This window comes from Mastomys coucha, unplaced genomic scaffold (assembly GCF_008632895.1).
Source record: "Mastomys coucha isolate ucsf_1 unplaced genomic scaffold, UCSF_Mcou_1 pScaffold16, whole genome shotgun sequence".
Classification (NCBI taxonomy): domain Eukaryota; kingdom Metazoa; phylum Chordata; class Mammalia; order Rodentia; family Muridae; genus Mastomys; species Mastomys coucha.
Genome location: NW_022196898.1, coordinates 50,418,728 through 50,438,116, shown reverse-complemented (window position 1 = coordinate 50,438,116; position 19,389 = coordinate 50,418,728). Strand labels below are relative to the sequence as shown.

Here is a 19,389-nt window from a genome sequence, read left to right as displayed (position 1 = left end):
AGAGAGAGAGAGAGAGAGAGAGAGAGAGAAAACCCAAGTTGGTCAACTTGGTTTCCCCCCAGTGATACCTCAAAAAAAATCAGGATAAATATCATTTCCACCTTGAGAGGAGAGTATTAACAAAATAACTTTTATCCCACTGTACAACATCTAGTTAGTCCAATGAATTTTATGCAGTCTTTTTTTTTTTTATAATATTATTATTGACACTTGGCCAAAGCAGGGCAATGAAGTATGGGCAGAACTGGGTGTATAAGAGAAATGACAGTGTCCGTTCTAGGTCTCTATCTGACCCTCTCCTGCAAGGGGTTGAGGGACTGTGGCTTAGTGTCCCAGCTGTGACTAGAGTGACTGGCCACGTGCATGCTCAAAGGGACTAAGAGATTGCAGAACAGGATTCACAGCTGTGTGGCAGATGAGTCAGTCATCTGCCAAGGGGACACTGAGTGAAAAACAGAGACACTTGCTTTTGAAATGATCCCTTTTCTCATGCGCTGTCCCAGTCAGTGGGAGGAAGCTGCTTCATCATGACCGCAGCTCCCCGAACAAGGTGACCTGGAGTGAGTGCCAGAACTTGCCTGTGAGGTTTGCCTGGGCTAATTGCTGCCTTAAGAGGGAAAGTGAACCACAGGAGAGAGCGCCAAGAGAATCGTGCTCAGGGTCACAGTCATTAGAGGCTTGGGATAAATTTAGGTGTCTGTTGAATTACCTACTTCTTAAGAGTTGAGGTGTATTTTTATCCCCAGGGATGTCCTGGGGTAGGCATTTAAGGAATGTTTATTGAACAGAATGGAACACTCTTTTCACAGCTGCTCTAAAGTGAATCACTATTTCACATTATATTGGAAGATAAAATGTGGCTCCGCCCACAATTTCTGAATCTCGAGCACTCTGATGATACGTACTTGGAAGCACACCACATGTGTGAGCCGACAGGTGCTGCTGAGAACTAGGTTATGGGCCCTTGTTGGCCCTCAAAGTGTATTCAGGTGCTGTATGAAACAACCCCCTTGCTTACTCCCACGCTGCTTTATTTTACCTGTCCAGCATTTTTCTGGAGAAGGCTGTACTCTAGTCTGGTTACTAGTCATCTTATGCAATCCAGTGAGATGGGCAATCACTTCAGTGTTTAGTTATAACCCAGGAAAGGATGAAAAAAAGAGAAAAAGCCCAGCACACACATGTGAACCCTGGTGGGGACTGGACAATGACAATGGAAAACATTTGTTAGCCTCTTACTCCTCTCTGTGTGAATTATCCAGATCCCTGGAGCCAGGCCTGTCTGCTAAGAGAGCTGCACCTCGAAGGCCTTCCACGCATGCCCCATGCCTGGTCTAAGGAGTGTTACCCAGGTCTCAGGAAAGAGGGTGCTTGAATAACTTTTGAACTGTTTCTAGTTTCCCCTCTTCTCACAGACCTGATTTCTGCACTCCCAAAACATAGATTAAGGCTCAAAAAAAACAATAAAACAAAAATGAAGAATAAAAGAAAAATGCAAACAATAAAAGAAAAAGTTAAACAAAATATCAACAAAATTCCAGATTCTTCCAACCAGTAGAACAACATATGCCTAAGTGTGTTTATTTCACCCCACTCTGTCCTCAGGAGAGGAATTACCTAAACATGTACATGAGGTACCTGTTGCTCATCAAGTTATAAGACCCAAGTGATTCCATTTTCTCCATCTACTTCCCAAACCTATCACAGCATTTATGTAAATCAAGTCCCTTATTTGGATTCACAGAGCATGGGAACGTTATTTCCAATGATCCACTGTTGTGACCACCACTATCACTACTATAATCACCCCAGCATCAGCACCATGATCTTCCCAGCATCACCATCATGATCATCCCAGCATCAGCACCATGGTCATCCCAGCATCAGCATCATGATCATCCCAACATCACCATCATGATCATCCCAGCATCAGCACCATGATCATCCCAGCATCAGCACCATGATCATCCCAGCATCAGCACCATGATCATCCCAGCATCAGCACCATGATCATCCCAGCATCAGCACCATGATCATCCCAGCATCAGCACCATGATCATCCCAGCATCAGCACCATGATCATCCCAGCATCAGCACCATGATCATCTCAACATCACCATCATGATCATCCCAGCATCATCATCATGATCATCTCAGCATCAGCACCATGATCATCTCAGCATCAGCACCATGATCATCCCAGCATCAGCACCATGATCATCCCAGCATCAGCACCATGATCATCCCAGCATCAGCATCATGATCATCCCAGCATCAGCATCATGATCATCCCAGCATCAGCACCATGATCATCCCAGCATCAGCATCATGATCATCCCAGCATCAGCATCATGATCATCCCAGCATCAACACCATAATCATACCAGGATTACCACCATGAACATCCCAGCATCACCACCACCACCATACCAACATTGCCATCACCAGCCTTGACATTTCTTGACCACTACTACCCAGTCACTGCTGCTGTGTTATCTAATATGCCAGGACCTAGGGTCACCAAGATAACAAGTCTTTAAACTTCCCTTGAGGGATTATCAAGGTTCGGTTAATTGAGGTGGGTGACATTGTGCCATGGGATGGGATCCCAGGCTGCATAAGGCGAAGAAGGCAAACTGAGTATAAACGTTCATCTCCATCTCCCTCTCTATCCCAGCTAAAGAAACAAAACAAGCAACCAACTGCCTCATGCTTTGGCCACCAGGACATCCCTGCCCTGATGGAACCGCATCCTAAAATTTTAAGGCAAAACAAACCCTTCCTCCCTTGAATTGCTTTTTTCAGAACAGTGAGAAATGTAACCAAGACAACCACCATCTAGCCAACATGGCCACTTTAACCATTTTGCCACCATTATTTTTAACCCCACCATCAATAGCTCCATCACAGTTAGACTATCAATGCCATCACTATCATTACCATCTCTAAAAAATGAAGAAGCATTTGAAGCTATCATAGTCTGATGATAGCCTTCGGTTGGGCCAGCTATCAGAGGCAGGATAGAGTCAGCTCCTGAGATTGGTAAATAATTCCCAGAATGGGTCAACTACTTAGGCCTGTGCAGGTCCCAAATGAGTGGTGAATGGAGCTATGTCTACAACATCAACTTTCCTATTTCCTATACATTATATTATTTTCCAGCTTCAGTCTAGAAACTTTTTTTCTACATCCCTTCCTCTCCCCTCCTTGTGCCGTCCCCTTCTCTCTCCTTCTTTCTTCTTTTATTTCAAAGGCAATGCATATTTTATGACAATTTTCAGTTTAGACCTTAATAAACTTTAGAATTATCTAAAAATGAATGCCTACAAGTGAGAGATTTATATCTATAATATAGAAAAACAAATGTAAAAACCAAAATGAGGAATTATGTCCCTGGCTTCTTCAAAGTGAGACAGGGACTTCCTTTTGCCTAATGCAATTGTTAAAGATGTATGAACAACTTTTACAGGCCATTGTGAGGCTTTTCCTTACAATGAGGAAAATGATTCACAAGAATGATTGTGAAGGCAAGTAGATCCAGTGCTTACTCTGAATCATCCCTCATCCCCCAGAATGCAAAAGTCCCATGGAAGTAATTGGCTCCCACCTGAAATAGAGAGCTAACTCCCTGAGAGTAAAGACCAGACCCTTCTTCCTTCACATGAGCTGGCCAGCTGCCCCAGACAGAGGCCCTGGACTCTCCTTCTTGTCACTTGTTGCTTCTGGTCACCATGATGAGTGAACCGAAATTGGCTTTAAGTTGGGGGCTTGTGGGGAAGAGAGAACAAGGAGGGGGCAGAGATCTCCCCAAAAGTGTCATGAAAGGCATACAGTTTAATTGTAGGTGTGAGGGCTGAGGTCGAGCAGCCTGGTGTGTTAAAATATTAGGTGTTTCACTGGCATAAACTGTGGGTTACGAGCAGTTACATCTAAACTACTAATGATTAAATAATTTTTATTGTGTATTATCTGCCAGATACTTCTACTTCAGAGTTTCCTGTGTAAAAAGTAATAAAAACTCTTCTGAGGTCAGTGTTTTCCCATCCTACAGAAGCAGAGACTCATTCTGTCACTCAGAGACAGCCTCCTGCTGACACACAACACCCTGATCCCACATCTGACCAGCTCAAGGGCGCCAAGGTTGCTGTGGTGGAGTGCTGATTTCTGTTTCAGTGACATGGGTAATGGGTATGTTGGATTTTGTATATTTTCTTTTCTTCAATTTACCCAATTTCTAAACAAATAAATAGAAACAAACAAAAAAATGTAAAACAATTTTCTAGAACATTGTGATTGTTCCACTTCTCTGTCATTCCTTGAGGGAGCTCAGAGAACAAATTCATCCTCACTGAAATACTCCAACTACCTGAAATAGGGCCTGAAAGGACCCATTATTTTGGTAGAAATGTAGTCATGGAAGACTGGTGACTTAGAAATGTTTAGTTGCTCTTTACCGAGAACAGTCTAGAAATCAAAATGTGGCTGTTTCAAATCCCTTTTCCTTGTCCATCAAGAAAAATCACAGGCAAATGTGAGCTCCTTGCTCTGGGATGGGGATGTGACTCTCTGTTGGTTGGCTTTTTGGGTGTGAAGACCAAGCCAGAGGCTGGAGCCAAGCAGAGTCTGTTAATATTTCCATTCATGGACATGCAATAGCAAACCATTTCACACATTTATAGGAAAGCATCAAATACAATATCTTTGTTGTGCTTAATCAGAACCAGAGTAGAATTCCAGGAGACAAGAATAGAAATTCATCCTAATGATTTCATTCTTGGTCCAAAACATACAGTTTTCCCCACTGTTTGTCACTTTCTAAAACAAGAAACCACCAAAAAGTGCTGTTGGTTTGAGGGGTGACTTGAAAGCAAGAACACTGAACAGAAAGAAACACGAAGCTATCCAAAGGCAAATGGAAAACTAGAGATGGGATCAATCTGGATTATTGAATTCACTCTCCCTGTTTATATGAACAGAACTCAACCAGGAATCAATTGCCCAGGCTTCCTGCTCCCCCCAGTTGAGTTCCTCCTTCAACAGAAGTAAATCACAAGGCAAAAAGAGATGTTCAGTTCCCAGCAAGATTCTTCTCAAGGAAAATGTAGATGCTTTTACTCTTAACAGGTGAAATATTTTCTTCCAAAAGAGTAAGAACCTCATACCATGAAAAACACACAGGCCATGTAGGCAGAAGAGAGAGAACCTCCTCTTTTTGATTTGCTATAATGAACTGAGTAAATGTTTTCATATTAGCCACCCCATTGCTAAGCACACAGAAGATCAGTGGTGTGCATTGCAAGCACTCGCCTTGTAAAATCTGGAAATTCACCTAGCTCACCAGCTTACTGCTTCTACAAACCCACTATAAGAGATTTGGTAATGGACTTCTTTGGGATCCTCAAGAACAGTGTATACAAAGGTGACCATCAGTGGGCTCTTTAGCTGTGAAAATTAGCTATCACCTACAGAGTAACAGTGGCATTTTTGGCAGTCACATCAGAAAGATACACGCTGGTCGTTAATCATAAAGTTTGGCCTTGTCTCACAGGCACCATGGGAAATCTGACTAATTCTGGCACAGAGATAGGACTGGTACTGGATCTGCTGATTTTAATTAGTGGTCAGGCTGGGGCTGATCCCAGATCTGAGCTGGAGGGAGAGTTGCCCATCTCGTTTTCCATCAGCTTGGAGCCTGAGGAGTGTAGGGGCAAGAATGAAGGAGGTCTGATCAGATGGAATCAGATAAATCTGGCATTTGATATTTGCCCTACCCGCAGGAAATCTGATGTCATCATAGAAGGAAACTGAATAACCAGGAAGAGGCAGACGCAGCTACAGTAAGAAGTGATCAGGAGATCTGGGAAGATGGTCCCTTCAGTAAGGTACAAGCATACACATGTGAACATGGATTTGGACCCACAGCACTTATATACAACTCCAGGTTCGTATTGTGCATGCCTGTAATCCTGGTGCTGTGGAGGTTGAGACAGGAGAATCTCCGGGATTTGCTGGCCAGCCAGCCTAGCCAATCAGTGAGCCCTGAGTTCATTGAGAGCCCTTGTCTCAAATTAAGGAAGAGAGCAATTGAGGAAGCCACTTGACATCCATCTTGGCCTTCACACACACACACACACACACACACACACACACACACACACACACATACACACACCAAGAAAAGAAGAGATGAGAGAACAGCATCAAGGATGGTGAGAGGAGAGGCAGAAAGGAGTGGGCAACTCAAAAGAAGGGTGGAGAAGGACATCTGGAGGGGCAGGGACAGAAGGAAGAAGGGATTCCTGAAAGAGCCACTGGAGAAATGGTCAAAGGAGAGTAGGGTTCAGACTGAGAAAGGACTTTGAAGATGAGAGTGAGAAACAACTGCACAAACTCCAAACCAAGCCACACTCCTTAGCCTGTGCTGCTGAGATGTAATTTCTGAGTGCCCCTAGAGAAAAGACCCAAAGAGTAGGTGATTACAACCGTCTGTAATGAGTGCCAACCCTGCCCACAGAGGCAAGTTTCATGGAATCAGCTTCTGGTGACCTTACAAAACAACCTTGGTGATGTTTCAATGAATAGTCTAGTACAGTGTGTGTTTTGATGGGGAGGTTCCAATCTGAGCCCAAACCCAGTGATAGTATCGCCTTGGCCAACTGATTTCATCACATAGGTTAGGGCAAGGCCACATCCCAGACACACAGCACGCTCAACATAAAAGCACTTCATCCCGGGGCTGCTGGGGCTGGATGAGCCAGACTGGTCTTTAAAATAAATGAGATTATATGACCTCACCATTATTAGCTTTAGAGAGAATGCTTTGGAAAGAAATCATGAGAAGAAAAGGACAAAGGGACATCAGGGGAATTGGGGTTTCCCACTGATGCTTGGGTCCAGCTGGAGTTGGTTACAGTGTAAACTTTGTTTAATCAAATCCTCTGTCATTAATAAAACTCAAAACAAATCCAAACAGAGATAGATGAGGATGTACTTGGATTTCACATTGGGTTTGCATCACTGCTCCACCAGGTGCCATCCATAAATCTGGGATCAGGCTGCTGGAGCAGAGGCTGCAGAGAGGCCATCTCAGGGACTTCCACCATTTCTCTAAGCCACTACCATTTCCTTGTCCCTGTCGCTGCTCTTCGGGGCTGAGAGAAGCCCAGGATCATCTCAAGACCCATTGTCCTTCTTTACCAGAGCAATGGTAATGGCCAGGAAATTGGGACACCTGGAAGGTGCCCTGGGACAAACATGTCTGGAATTGGGAATAGTACATATTTAGCAAAGCTGTCCACATGGCAAGGGAGAAGAGCGTCTCTCCACTGTTGCAGGAAACACACCTGGCATCAGTGGGCAGAACTCAACTCCATTGACACCCTGCAAGAAGAATGGGCTGTGAATTATGGGCTTCCAGTTGTGAGGAGAGAATTCTCTATGAGATGGATAACAGTAATAGCTGCCTATAGAATCAAACTTGTGTGCACAGAACTCTATGGAAACATAAAGAGGGAAACATGAAGAGGGAAATAGGGAAGGAAGAGAGGGAAGGATGAGGAAAAGGGAGGGAGAGAGGGAAGGAGAGAGAGAAAGAGAGAAAATAATGCCATTCCATCCATTAAATGCTGGAAATAGAAACTTGAATATATAAATATACATCTGTACAATGCAGTTTTCCTTTGAGCTAGTTCTCATTAAACCTTCATTCTGTCGGATATTGTAATTAAAGATTTGTATGTTTTAGGCAACATGGTCTCTTTGCAAGCCAACTACTTCATCTGGTGCTCAGCTGAGGAACATGGCCCTCTCCCAAACTGGAGATAAAGTGAACAGGTTGGACTTATAATGCTGTACCCCAGCCTGGACTGTCCCAAGGAGTGTCCAAGGTTACCTTGGCTGAGCTTCACAGACTTCTCATATTCTGGCAGCTCCCCCAGACTCCATCGAATGGGGTTACTAGAGGTGTCCTGTTGGCAGGGCGGATGGACAGATGACTTGTAACAGAATGATAAGACTGCTGTGCACGTGTGGAAGAGATCCAACAGCCTACAGCCACCCATGCTTTGCACTCTAACAAGACTACTTTATTTTGCTGAGTAGATCTGCCCACTAACTGCCTTAGAGTCTAATGTGCTCCATAGCCTAACACTTAGTGGCCCTAATTTTGAAAATGTTATAAGAAAACTAAATTTAGATAGAAGAGATAAACATACAGAAGAGATAAACTTGGAGAAAAGTCTAGAATAAAGTTAATAGTTGAATTTTATTTCTTATAACTTTCTTATTTTCATACATGCATATTGTATTGTAATATTCTATAATTAGCCTTTATAATCCAAACAATGTATTCTAAGATAATTTTATAATCCAATTTTTAAAGTATAGAATGTAGTTTGTTTTTCTTTAACCTGCTAGCCCCATCTTTAAGCTTTTTGTCTTCAGAGGGGAGAAGTGTAACTCCCTTTTCTTCTTCCCAACTAGAAATTCTGAATTGCATAACCAGACACTAAGAATTCCTCAATCAAAGGATAGTTAGTTACTTTGTGGAAAATCTTTTTTTGTGAGCATCTATGCAGTCATTAATATGCAGACTGTGGGCACAACTAGCATGAAGGGGCACTCGTAACCTAGTCCAGAGTCATGAGCCTAAGAGATGTGTGAGATCTTGGCAGCCAGGAAATCCCATGCACATACGAGTTGGGGCTGGAAGTCGGTGTGTAAATGGAAACAGTTGTGCTGAGTGTGAGATCTCTGGGTGAACCCCACCCTTTCTCCCTCCCTTGTTCTCCAAGTGGCTAGTAACGTTGCTATAATGCCTTCATAATGAAAATAAGGTTCATAAGCCTTTCCATATGTCTTCTCTCTGGGTCCCCCAGGCTCAGGACTACACCAAATATGTTTCCACCTTTTGCCTTCTCCCCATGGCGCCTAGCTGATTCATTCTGCAAAGGCTCAGACAATGTTGCTGAGTAAGTAACCAGGTCTATTTGACGGATAAAGATGGGTTAGGGTGGAGGACAGTGCTTGTGCCTCTGTTTAGGCAAGCTACACTCTTATCACATTGAGTACAGGATGAGCCATTGAAGAAGGGTCACAACGTGTGTGGATGTATTGCTTATATTAGAGAGTTCTTGTACGTGAGTGAAAAGAGCTGTGGGCTCAGGCTTTCCTTCATCCATTGCTGACTTAGGCTGTTCTGTTCTCCAAAGCTCACATAAGGTTTGGATATAATATTAGCTCCTGCAGATCTGTTCTATAGGAGGGAAAATTGGAAATAAACCACCAAGACATTTGTAGGGCATAGACTTTGGCTGTGTTCATTCCAGACATCAGGGAAAGGGCTGGAGGGAGCAAGGGGGTGTGGGGAGGTGGAGCAGCAGGAAAATAAAGGGAACCCGAGTATCTAATGAATTCCTGCTTCTTCCTAGGCATCATTCTAGTGGGGTTCTTGCAGGGCACGACTCACTACAGCTCATGAAGGCTGCGGAGCAGGCATTCCATCCTTCATATAGATTGGGAAATTGTAATTTGGGAAGATAGATACTTGTTCTGAGCCACACAGACTAGAAAGAGGTTTGTCTAGTTCTAAAGCATTTGAAACAATGCTGTCTGTTCTCTCAGCACAAACGAATGGCTCATCCATGAAAGGGCACTTCACACTACTTATCTAGAACTAACTTCAATGACCAGGAATTCTTTTGGTGATACTCAACCAAGAAAGATTTCCCTCCACCTCTTCCCACCCCAGGGGACACTGTACAGTATCTGGAGACATTCTTTCCTGTCAGTAAGCAGGTAGCAGGGTTGCTGGTGGCATCCAGTGGGTAGGCACTAAGGATATTACAGACTTCCTCTAATGCCCAGAGAACACTTTATTATGGAGAATCGTCTAACCCCAGATTGCAGTAGCACAGACAGTACAAAGGCCATATTGCCATTTCATATGGGAACCCAATGGAAATGGTCCCCTCTACATTCACTTTATCCTTCATTTATGAAATCAAGTTTTTGTGGCTTTGAAGAATTCTCAAGTCATTAAAGCATCAGAGGTGCTTAATGGCTGTACAATTAGAAACCACCCAGCAGATATACATTGAATAAATGTGCATAAAATCTGGATGACAATGCTAGGCACAAATCTGAAATTTATGTAGGGAGTTTACAGTGAAATTGCCAGTAAGAAATTAACAACTCCCCAAGTGTTACCAATTGTGGCTAGCCCTAATCTGTACTAAATTCTACAATGAATAGCTAAATGTTCACTTGATTCTCAAGATGCCCATATGTAAAGTTAGAAACTTGGCCGTTCTCTGGTTACAAGGTCAAGTTGACTGTATGCCCTAAGTTCTAATACTGTAGCTGTGTCCATGGAGGAGAGTAATTGCTTCCATTTGCCATGGCTTGTCCTCTGGAGAGACAGCATGCTTTGGTTTTGTTACTTTTATGGCATTAAGATGGCTCCTGGAAAAGTAGAGCCAATGAATTACTCAATAATTTTGTGGTAATCCTGTGGTAGGCACAGGATTATACCAATGTTTGAGAAAGAGTCTCATCATTACAAAACTTAAAAAATAATAGATAATCCAGTTCAGTAGTTTAGACTTGAATCAACCAACAAGTACCCACTCGATGTCTTATCATATAGTCATTCCATGTTAGGAACCTGAGGGAACAACAGACAAGTGCAAAGTCTGAGTCTTGCCTTTAGGGATAGACAACAAGGCGGTTGGGGTAAAGTATACTGAGATAGTCAGCAAACCATTTAGATTGTAAATGAAAGGGTCAGATAAGCCTGTATCACATGATACTGCAGAAATTGTATAAATGTTCATCTCTCCTATCACACTAACAGCTACCAACAAGCCAGGACTTTGACATTTCCTTCTTTTTATTTGTCTTGGTGTCTAGGCAGGATCTGGCCTGTAGAAGCTAAGAAATGTTCATGTAAGAAGTCGGTGAATGAACAACAGAAAGTGGGTCTAGGCCACATCACAGGAATGTCTAAACAGCATTTCCCAAGCTTTGGAATATCAAAGAAAAGTTTTGGTGAAGCAAAAGTTGCGCTATGGGTTTCAGATGAAGCATTTCCTACAAAGACTTAGTGTTGGAGTCTTAGTTCCTGATGGAAGGGTTCAGTCATTGCAAGGTTACTGAACTATGAACTGTCTGTCTCAATGAATAGATTGATCCATAAAGGGAATCAATATTTGACTACACTATTAGGAGGTTATAGAAAGTTCTAGCGACAGAGCCTGCTTGGAGGAATAGGTCATCCAGGGCACATTCTTGAAGGCTATAGCTGTCTCTGATCCCCTCTCTGCTTCCTGGCTTCCTCTTCCTCAGTGCATTTCCACCTTCATGATGTTATTTGCCCCCAGCCCAAAGCAATGGCTCTACCAGACCTCTGAATGCATTTTTCTGAGATCCTGAAGCAGAAAGTCATCCTGGCCTTTAAGCTCATGTTAGGTATTTCATCACAGCGATGAAGAGGTTAATCATACTGGTTAATAGTCAAACAAATTTAGGAACTACTGGGTTAGAGACAGCACTCATTGCTCAGAGTTCCCCATACACCAGCTGGCACTGGGCCTCTCTAAGATTTCATTTGCTTGGAATCAAACTTACTTCACTAAGGGGTCTTTTTTATTATACTGAAAAATTGGCAATGTATACTTGAATCAATACACTAAAACATTCACTTAGACACTAATCTAAGTCATCCAAGTAAATGGGTTTTTGCATTAATCAGAGCTTGGGGAAAAATATAGATGTATGTGCACAATTGCAGTCTTGGGATTTTTCTGGAGAGAGGGAGAATGTCAGTCCCTCTAAGCCAGTCAGTATGAAGAACAGACCCATATACTTTTCTTGTCTCACAGCTTTGGTAAGCGACTTCTCTTGGTATAAAGGGTTCTGATGTAGCCTGTTGTAACTATTTGAGTCCTTGAAGTATATTTTTAAAAATTCTGGACAAGTCTTTCTCTTAATAGTCCCACTGGGCTTGTATTTTTATTTTTTAAATGCCATTTTCCCTAAACCACTCAATTGGGCTTGATGTGTTCTCAGCAAGACGGCTGGCCCCAGGCCCCAGACAACTGCTGGTTGTTGTTCTGTAAGTGCAGTGGCTTCTGGGGTGGGCATCAGTCCACTCAGCTAAGCCAAACTATCCATCATCTCAAGCTACTTTACCTTATTTAACATGCTTTCTCTCTCTCTCGCTCTTGCTCTCTCGCTCTCTCTCTTCATTTACCTTTCAAATGTATAATTACTTTTCTTTTTTTTTAAAAATCAAATTTTGAAACAAGTCTTCCAGATGCCAAAGGGTTTTATTAAATGAAAAATCTCTCCCCAAATAACTGATGGTGACCTAGGGACTAGAAAAACATTGTATTGTCATCAGGAGAAAATGTAAGCAGACAAAGATACATCGTGTGGATTATTTCTATTTGAGCCCAAGGAAATAGTTGAATGCAGAACTAAGTTCTATTGTTTCTTTACAAGAAGCTTTGATTTTAAGATGCATTTGTAAAACGACTCCTGGTACACTGTGTTGTGATCTAGCTCCTCACAACCCTGAGTTTTCTGTAAATCTCTTCCTTCTGAAGAATCCATTGAACGGGGAAGACCTTATAGTACTGCCTCCCTGACACTGGATGTGAGCCCCAAGGATGGCACAGTGGGAACCCCCACCATTACACAAACAGATGGGTGTGATTCCAAAATAGAGGGAGCAAGCTGTCTAACTCTTGTGGAGTGGAGCAGAATTGGACAGGGACAGAGAACTCTTTGAGTGGCTGACTCACCATGGTTCTGTGGCAGACAAATAACATGAACGTCTCCCTCTAAGACAGACCCTTCGACCTTGGCTGTTCACATCCAATCAACTTTCCCATTACATTTGCTTCTGACTCTTTCCCCAGAGCTTGGCTGTGCATGTTCAAGCCCAGGAAAGGTCACTGCAGACAGCCCTGACTACTGACGCAAGCCAATTTCCTCTCCCCTTTTCAATCACATGATGAGCCATTTGCGATCCTTTTCTCAAAAGCTGTATCCCCAGGTTCTAATTGAACACTGGGTCTAGCCTTAAAAATTAACCTTTTGGGTACAATGCTTCTTGCAGATGATGTGTCTTGGCTTGATTTATGTGAATTTGACACAAGCTAGAGTTATTTGAAAGGAGGGAACCTCATTTGAGAAAATACCTCCATAAGACCCAACTATAGGCCATTTTCTTAATTAGTGATTGATGGGGAAGGGCCCAGCACCTTGTGAGTGGTGCCACCCCTCGGGTTGTTGGTCCTGGGTTCTATAAGAAATAAGGCTGAGAAAACCATGAGGAGCAAGCCAGTAAGCAGCACCCCACCATGGCCTCTGCATCAGTTCTTGCCTTCAGGTTCCTGTCCTGCTTGAGTTCCCATCCTGGCTTCTTCAATGATGGACTACCATGTGGATGTGCAAGCCAAACAAACCCTTTCCTGCCCGGGTTGCATTGGTCGTGTTTCACTGAGGTGATAGTAACCCAAGGTACATTAGACGGAAGTCACAAAATTTGTCGGCTAGTATCTGACAATCACTTGTAATAATCCAGTACACTGGCAAGGAGCACCTGTTCTTCTGCAGGTACACCATGCTTGAAACCATAGGGATTTTATAGGTTAATGACATTGACCTTAGGGGCATTTGACAAGCACAAATCATTCAAGTGAATCATGGCAGGAAAATACATAGCTGACTCCCTCTTTCATCATTTATGTATTAAACACCTACTATGTGCAAGGGCATTCTCCTAGAGGTGGGATACAGTCACAAATCGAAGAGTCCTCTGCTCTCAGGAAGCTTAAATTCTAGCTAACAAAACAAAGCAGTAGACAGCAAAATGCCAGCTGGCAATATGGTTGGAAAAAGCAATGTTCAGGAAGTGTTCTAGCATTATGAACGGGCAAAGAGCTGATTTGGACTTTCTATGCAGTAATGGTCATGGGGAGGCCAGAGGGGAGTTCTGAGAGTGGCTGAAGGCAGTGGCTGAGAGCCATGGGCATGTCTGTATGGCGCAGGCAGAACAGTCAGAAGTCAGGTCTCCCAGGCAAGTGGGACTGGCTCTTACAGAGCATTGTAGACCTGGGTGAGTTTGGACTTCATAATGAAGGAGGTAAGGAAGCCCTGAGAAGGTACTGATCAAGAACATGACCGAGCCTGGAGCATTCAAAAGGGAGCGCTTTAACTGAGCATGCAGAATGGGGAGGGAAGGACAGCTGAAGCAGTGCCTGTGATAATGAGTGAGCGGTGACTGTCATCTTGGCTGTAATGACACTGGAGGTGAAGAAGAGAACATCGTGGTGCATGGGATATGTTGGAGGAGAAAAGGCCAGTGAGAGGTTCTGATGGGCTGTGATGCGCAAGGATGAGAATGGAGACTCAAATGTTCCAGCATTGCTGGATAGAGAGCAGATTCACTAAGAAGGAAATCACTGGGAAGGGGGCCCGGGTTGCGAGGCAGAATCGAGAGCTAGGTTTGGGCATGTTAAATTCAAACATTTATGCAGTGGCATGCCTGCATTCGAGATAGTTCATGTTGGGCAGACGAGCATGAGGAGGGGGCTGATACAGAAGAAGTCCAAGGATTAAATGAAAGGAAGGAAAATAAGTGCTCTAAATCAACTTTATCTGCAGTAAGTAGCCTGAACTATTATATTGCTTCCTGGAAGCTCACTGGGCAATTCTTTTCTTGTGTGTGTGTGTGTGTGTGTTTCCTTCTGTAAATTAAAGTATACAAATCTCCCCTCCCCCCAAATCTCCACACCCCTGCTATGCCTTCCCTGGTAAGTCTCTGGGAATGTTATGAGCGCAGGGACTTTGTGCTAGTTTCCAATCTACACTGCTCAGTGTTTACCTAGGCACATCAGAGGACTGATTGAGCCATTGTCAATTGCCTGCTGTAGGCCTAGCAGTGGGCTTCTGTCTGTGGGACATCATGAGACATCTACAGCACAGCAGAGGAAGACAATATCATTATAAATTAACCAGGAGCAGGATCACCTGTCAGAGTGGATGGATGGATAAGCAGCAAGCTCTAGGCTAGTCTTGTCTCTGCTTCCCTGTGACACTGGGCAAGGTATCTATAATGATGGGATGAATCGCAAGGTCCTCTCCAGTCCTTACTACCTGCTATGCTGTCTTAAGCATAACTTGAAAGGCAGCTGTGAAGAGAGCTAAGCACTGACAGAGGCTAGAGGAGCTCGGCCAGGTCCCCAGTGCAGTCTTTTGCATTCACATCTATGTCATAGACTCAGAAATTAAGATAATGGAGGCTTCCTGTCTCCTGGTTTTTAAATAACTTCTTGGGCTGGGGAAAATCAGTGGGTAAAGCGTTCACATTACAAGCATGAGGATCTCAGTTAGAAGCCTAGAGTCCAAGGAAAGCTGGAGGAGGTAGCACACAGCTCTATTCCAGTGTTCTACAACAAGGTGAGAGATGGAGACAGGAGAATCTCTGGTAGCTCCTGCACCAGTCACCCTGGCACACAATAGTGAGCATCAAGAGAGCCTGTCTCAAACAAGGAACAAGGCAGTTGACAGCCATGGCTGTCCTATGACCACCATAAGCATGCTGTGATGTTTGCATGCCCACTCTCACAGATGGAGAGGCATGCACACCCAGTACACACACATCATTTTAAAATTAGATCTTGGTGTTACCTTTGTAAGAAGATAAAAATGAAATATATATTGAATACACACACCGAGAGAGAGAGAGAAAGGGAGAGAGAGAGAGAGAGAGAGAGAGAGAGAGAGAGAGAGAGAGAGAGAGAGAGAATGCTGAAATGGTAGCTAAATTTTTCCAGTATCTAGTGTGTTAGTTGTTGTGGTAAATGTTTCCAATGCATTATCTGACTTAATGCTCACAACAGGCAATACTTTTCACAGAGAGGAAACTAATAAATTCCTTATGAACACTCCCAATCCCAATCAATTAGTAAACTTACCCTAACAATCTTTTACCTGGATTCCGTACTTTTAATATAGAAAAGTCAAAAGAAACTCAAAACAATTTAAACTAAAATGTAAAACTCAGAGGGACTGAATTAATTTGTTATCTCTCTAGCATTTTAAGATAAAAAATTTCTCGAAGTTATACTGAAATACTCAAATTAAATACTTTATATGCTTCCACACAACCTCAGAAGATATTTTTTTTGTCAAGTTACAAATTAGATGGTTAACTGTAGGTTGCTCCATTAGCCTTGCTGTCCTTCACTCTGGTGCCATATTGATTTTTATTCCAACCTCTTAGTGCAGATATAACTAGTATTAGCATTTAGGACACATTGCAGACTTCTCTATCATAGCCCAGGTTTTATCCAGTAATCCCCCTTCTTTGCTCTGAGATACTCACCCACTTCTTCATAACAGCCTGAGACTATGGTAATGTTGAACCTTCTACATACCAGGCTTTTCCTATTCTTATGGCTATGAGAAAGCTTAACTTAGAAAGTAAATCAGAAGGAGACTAACATATCTAAAAACAAAATAGAAAACTATAACAATATACTGTGATGTTATGTTCTCTCCCTGTCCCTTCCTCTCCCCTCTCTCCCCTGTCTCTCTCAGTAATGTACTCTATGATACAATACCTGGATGATATAAAAGATGGAGTAAAGTGAATGGATCAGCAATGTGCCAATTTATTAGGCTTCTCTATACTTAACACACTCAGGACAGTAAATCTGGCAATCACTTCAGTTGCCTGGTGACTAACAGGTAGGGGTAGTCCGTACAGTATGGATATGCAGAGCAAAAAGGGGTGACAGGCATCCTGGCAGGAGGGAGCAAGATTTTTATCCAGCTACTCAGAGCAGCATGCAATTCACAACTGAGTTGTTTATTTCTGGAATTTTCCATTGAATACTTTCAGACTGTGGTTGACCGCAGATGACTGAAACCATGGAAAGCGAAAGTAGATCAAGGGGCAAAGGTGCAGCTTTAGCTAGCTAGAAGTGTTTTATTTGACAGAGGTCTTGCCCCTCAGACTGTGTGCATAGAGAAGGGAGAAGGCCTTTCTTTCTCATGCTTACTTGGTTTAAAAAAAAAAAAACCACAGTTGTCAGAGCATTAGAAGATAGAAGCACAGCACTTGTAATTTTCTGATGGGGCTTGCACGGAGCCACCATCTGTGTGTAGGGCAGTTCTGAGTGTCTGAAGTGCATCTGACTTCAATCAGCTGGAAGAATAGTTCCAACCTCCAGCGCATTAGCAGGCAGGCACATCTGCTCTGCCTCATGCTGCCGAAGCCAAGAGAAAGCTGCTCGGGTGGAGCCTGCGGTCCAACTTGACAACAGAAGACAGTAGTTGCTGTTGGATCCTCTCCAATCCCCATGGAGGTCACATTTTGACCCTGAGCCTTTTGGATCATGGAGGCCAAGCTGGCATTGTTCTTTATCATTAGTTGCGTTGTCTTGATCAGAAAAAGGGAAATCTATGAAGTCTGGACACGGAATTCTCAAGTCTGGAATTCCTCCCACACATGGAAAACAAGCCTCGGTCAAGGAAACAATGTCCTTGTGTTTGTCACCCACAGGTTTGGGGATCCGACCACGGAGAAGAACTTACTCTTTATCAGAGTGCTCCTCACCTGGGACTGATCAGCCGCAGTCACTGAGCCACAGTCAAGGGATGCCAGCCAGGTGACTGTGACAATTAAAGGGCGGAAAAAAACCACTCTGGCACTCTGTAACTGGAAATGCATCCTTGGCCCTGGCAGGAGTCCCCCATTTGCTGTAATGTTTGGATAATTATCAGCAATAAGATGTTTTATTGAACAATATTTGGACAATGAAGATGGAAAGCTAAACATGCTAATTATTTCAATGTCAATAAGGGAAACATCCCTTCATCTTCAGACCACAAACATTTTAGCTGTCCCTAGGCAATATTTTAAAGTTGGTAACAGGAGGGTCCTCTCTCTCTCCCCCAGAATGTTGCTCCTCTCTCAGAGAGGGGCTCCTAAGGTCAGGGCCACACAGAATCATCTCATGGATTAGAAGGACCCTTCCCTCAGACAGGTGCAGACATGCCAGGGATGGGCTTTGGAGAGTAGACCCTGTTTCACCTCCTTCGCTCAATGCCTTGACGGTCTGCACAACTGGAATCTGGAGTGGGCTTCTAACTGTCTCTCCACCACTGATGGAACAATACTTTCCTTCCAGCCTATCCGGCTGACTTCTTGTGTCTGGACCAGGAACCTCAAATGACTGTACTTTGCTAGAAGGGGCAGGGGATGCCTGTGGGTCCCAGGGAAGGGTCAGTAAAGGATGCTCCAGGGAGTTGTACTGGTAGACCATGAGTGTAGCACAGCAGAGAGGGAGCCTGGGACCACTGGTCTTTCTGTCCATTGGCCAGGCTGCCTGGCTCACTGCCCGCCCTATACAATCTCTTTCCCTGAAAACTCCAGGCTCTCTAGCCACTCTCTCTTCCTTGTTGCCTCCTTCAAAAACACAAAACCCTCAAACAGTGACTATCATTGCATCTAATCCCCAGGCCACCCTATCGGCCACCTTCTGGCCCTTACTCACCCAACAGTTTCTGTGTTGTGGAGTCTTTCTCTCCGTCTGTACCCAGAAGCATAGAGCCTCCCGCTTCGTGACCTTAAGATGACCTTCAAGATCAGTGGTTAGCAGATGAGAGTACAGCCCTGACCATGCCTGAATCTGCGCTTCAGTGGAAGCCTACTGGACGTGCATAAGAAAGTAAGAAAGTACTAACATGCTTAGGCATGTACATGTGCATACACACCTACTTGACCATATAGATGTGCACACACACCGCATGTGTACCACATCCTCTTGAAACAAACTGCCACAGCAAAACTTGAACTTCAGGGGTGGCTGCCCATCCTTATTTCCTGATAGCCTTCATTAAAATGTCAAAATCCTTTTTTGGGGGTCTGGGGGTGGTGGTGGTGGAGAATCTCTCTATAGAGCTATGACAGTAAGTGGATAAGTACAGGTGGTAGATTCTGTTCATTTAGAACATTGCCGTCACATGTGGTTTAACCTTGTAGCACCCACTCACCTGAGGCTACTTGTGCTCATGGACAAAGTGGCAAACAGCAGCTGCGCCATCTCCTGTCCTGTGTCTTCAGCTGGGCTCCCAGTTCTGACTCTTGAGCTTCAGAAACCCATGCTGTATTGAGGAAGAACAATGTGAGCCTCGCAGCCTCAGCCAGGCCCGAATTCCTCAGGGGTCACAGGCTGACTGGAGATCTGCCTGGCTAAGTGTCTTACACAGTGCTGGGCAGGCGTGGGTAGTTGATAAATATCATTAGATGGTATGGGGGTGACCCAGACCACAAGAACAGGCCCTTTCTTAGAAGCTTGGTGCTAACTTGTTAGG

At 43.8% G+C, this 19,389-nt stretch overlaps 1 protein-coding gene across 4 annotated transcripts in view; it reads right to left on the bottom strand.

Moving 5' to 3' along the window:
* Ngf (nerve growth factor) overlaps nucleotides 1–19,389 on the bottom strand; it is a 53,982-nt gene that overhangs the window by 15,499 nt on the left and 19,094 nt on the right. For 2 of the 4 annotated variants that reach the window (XM_031374999.1, XM_031375000.1), the window contains exon 2: nucleotides 19,069–19,179. The exons of the other annotated variants lie outside the window; for them this stretch is intronic. In XM_031374999.1, coding sequence (XP_031230859.1) covers nucleotides 19,069–19,118 — 50 coding nt within the window. In that variant the 5' untranslated portion in view covers nucleotides 19,119–19,179. The remainder of the gene's footprint in view (nucleotides 1–19,068; nucleotides 19,180–19,389) is intronic. 4 annotated transcript variants of the gene reach the window in all.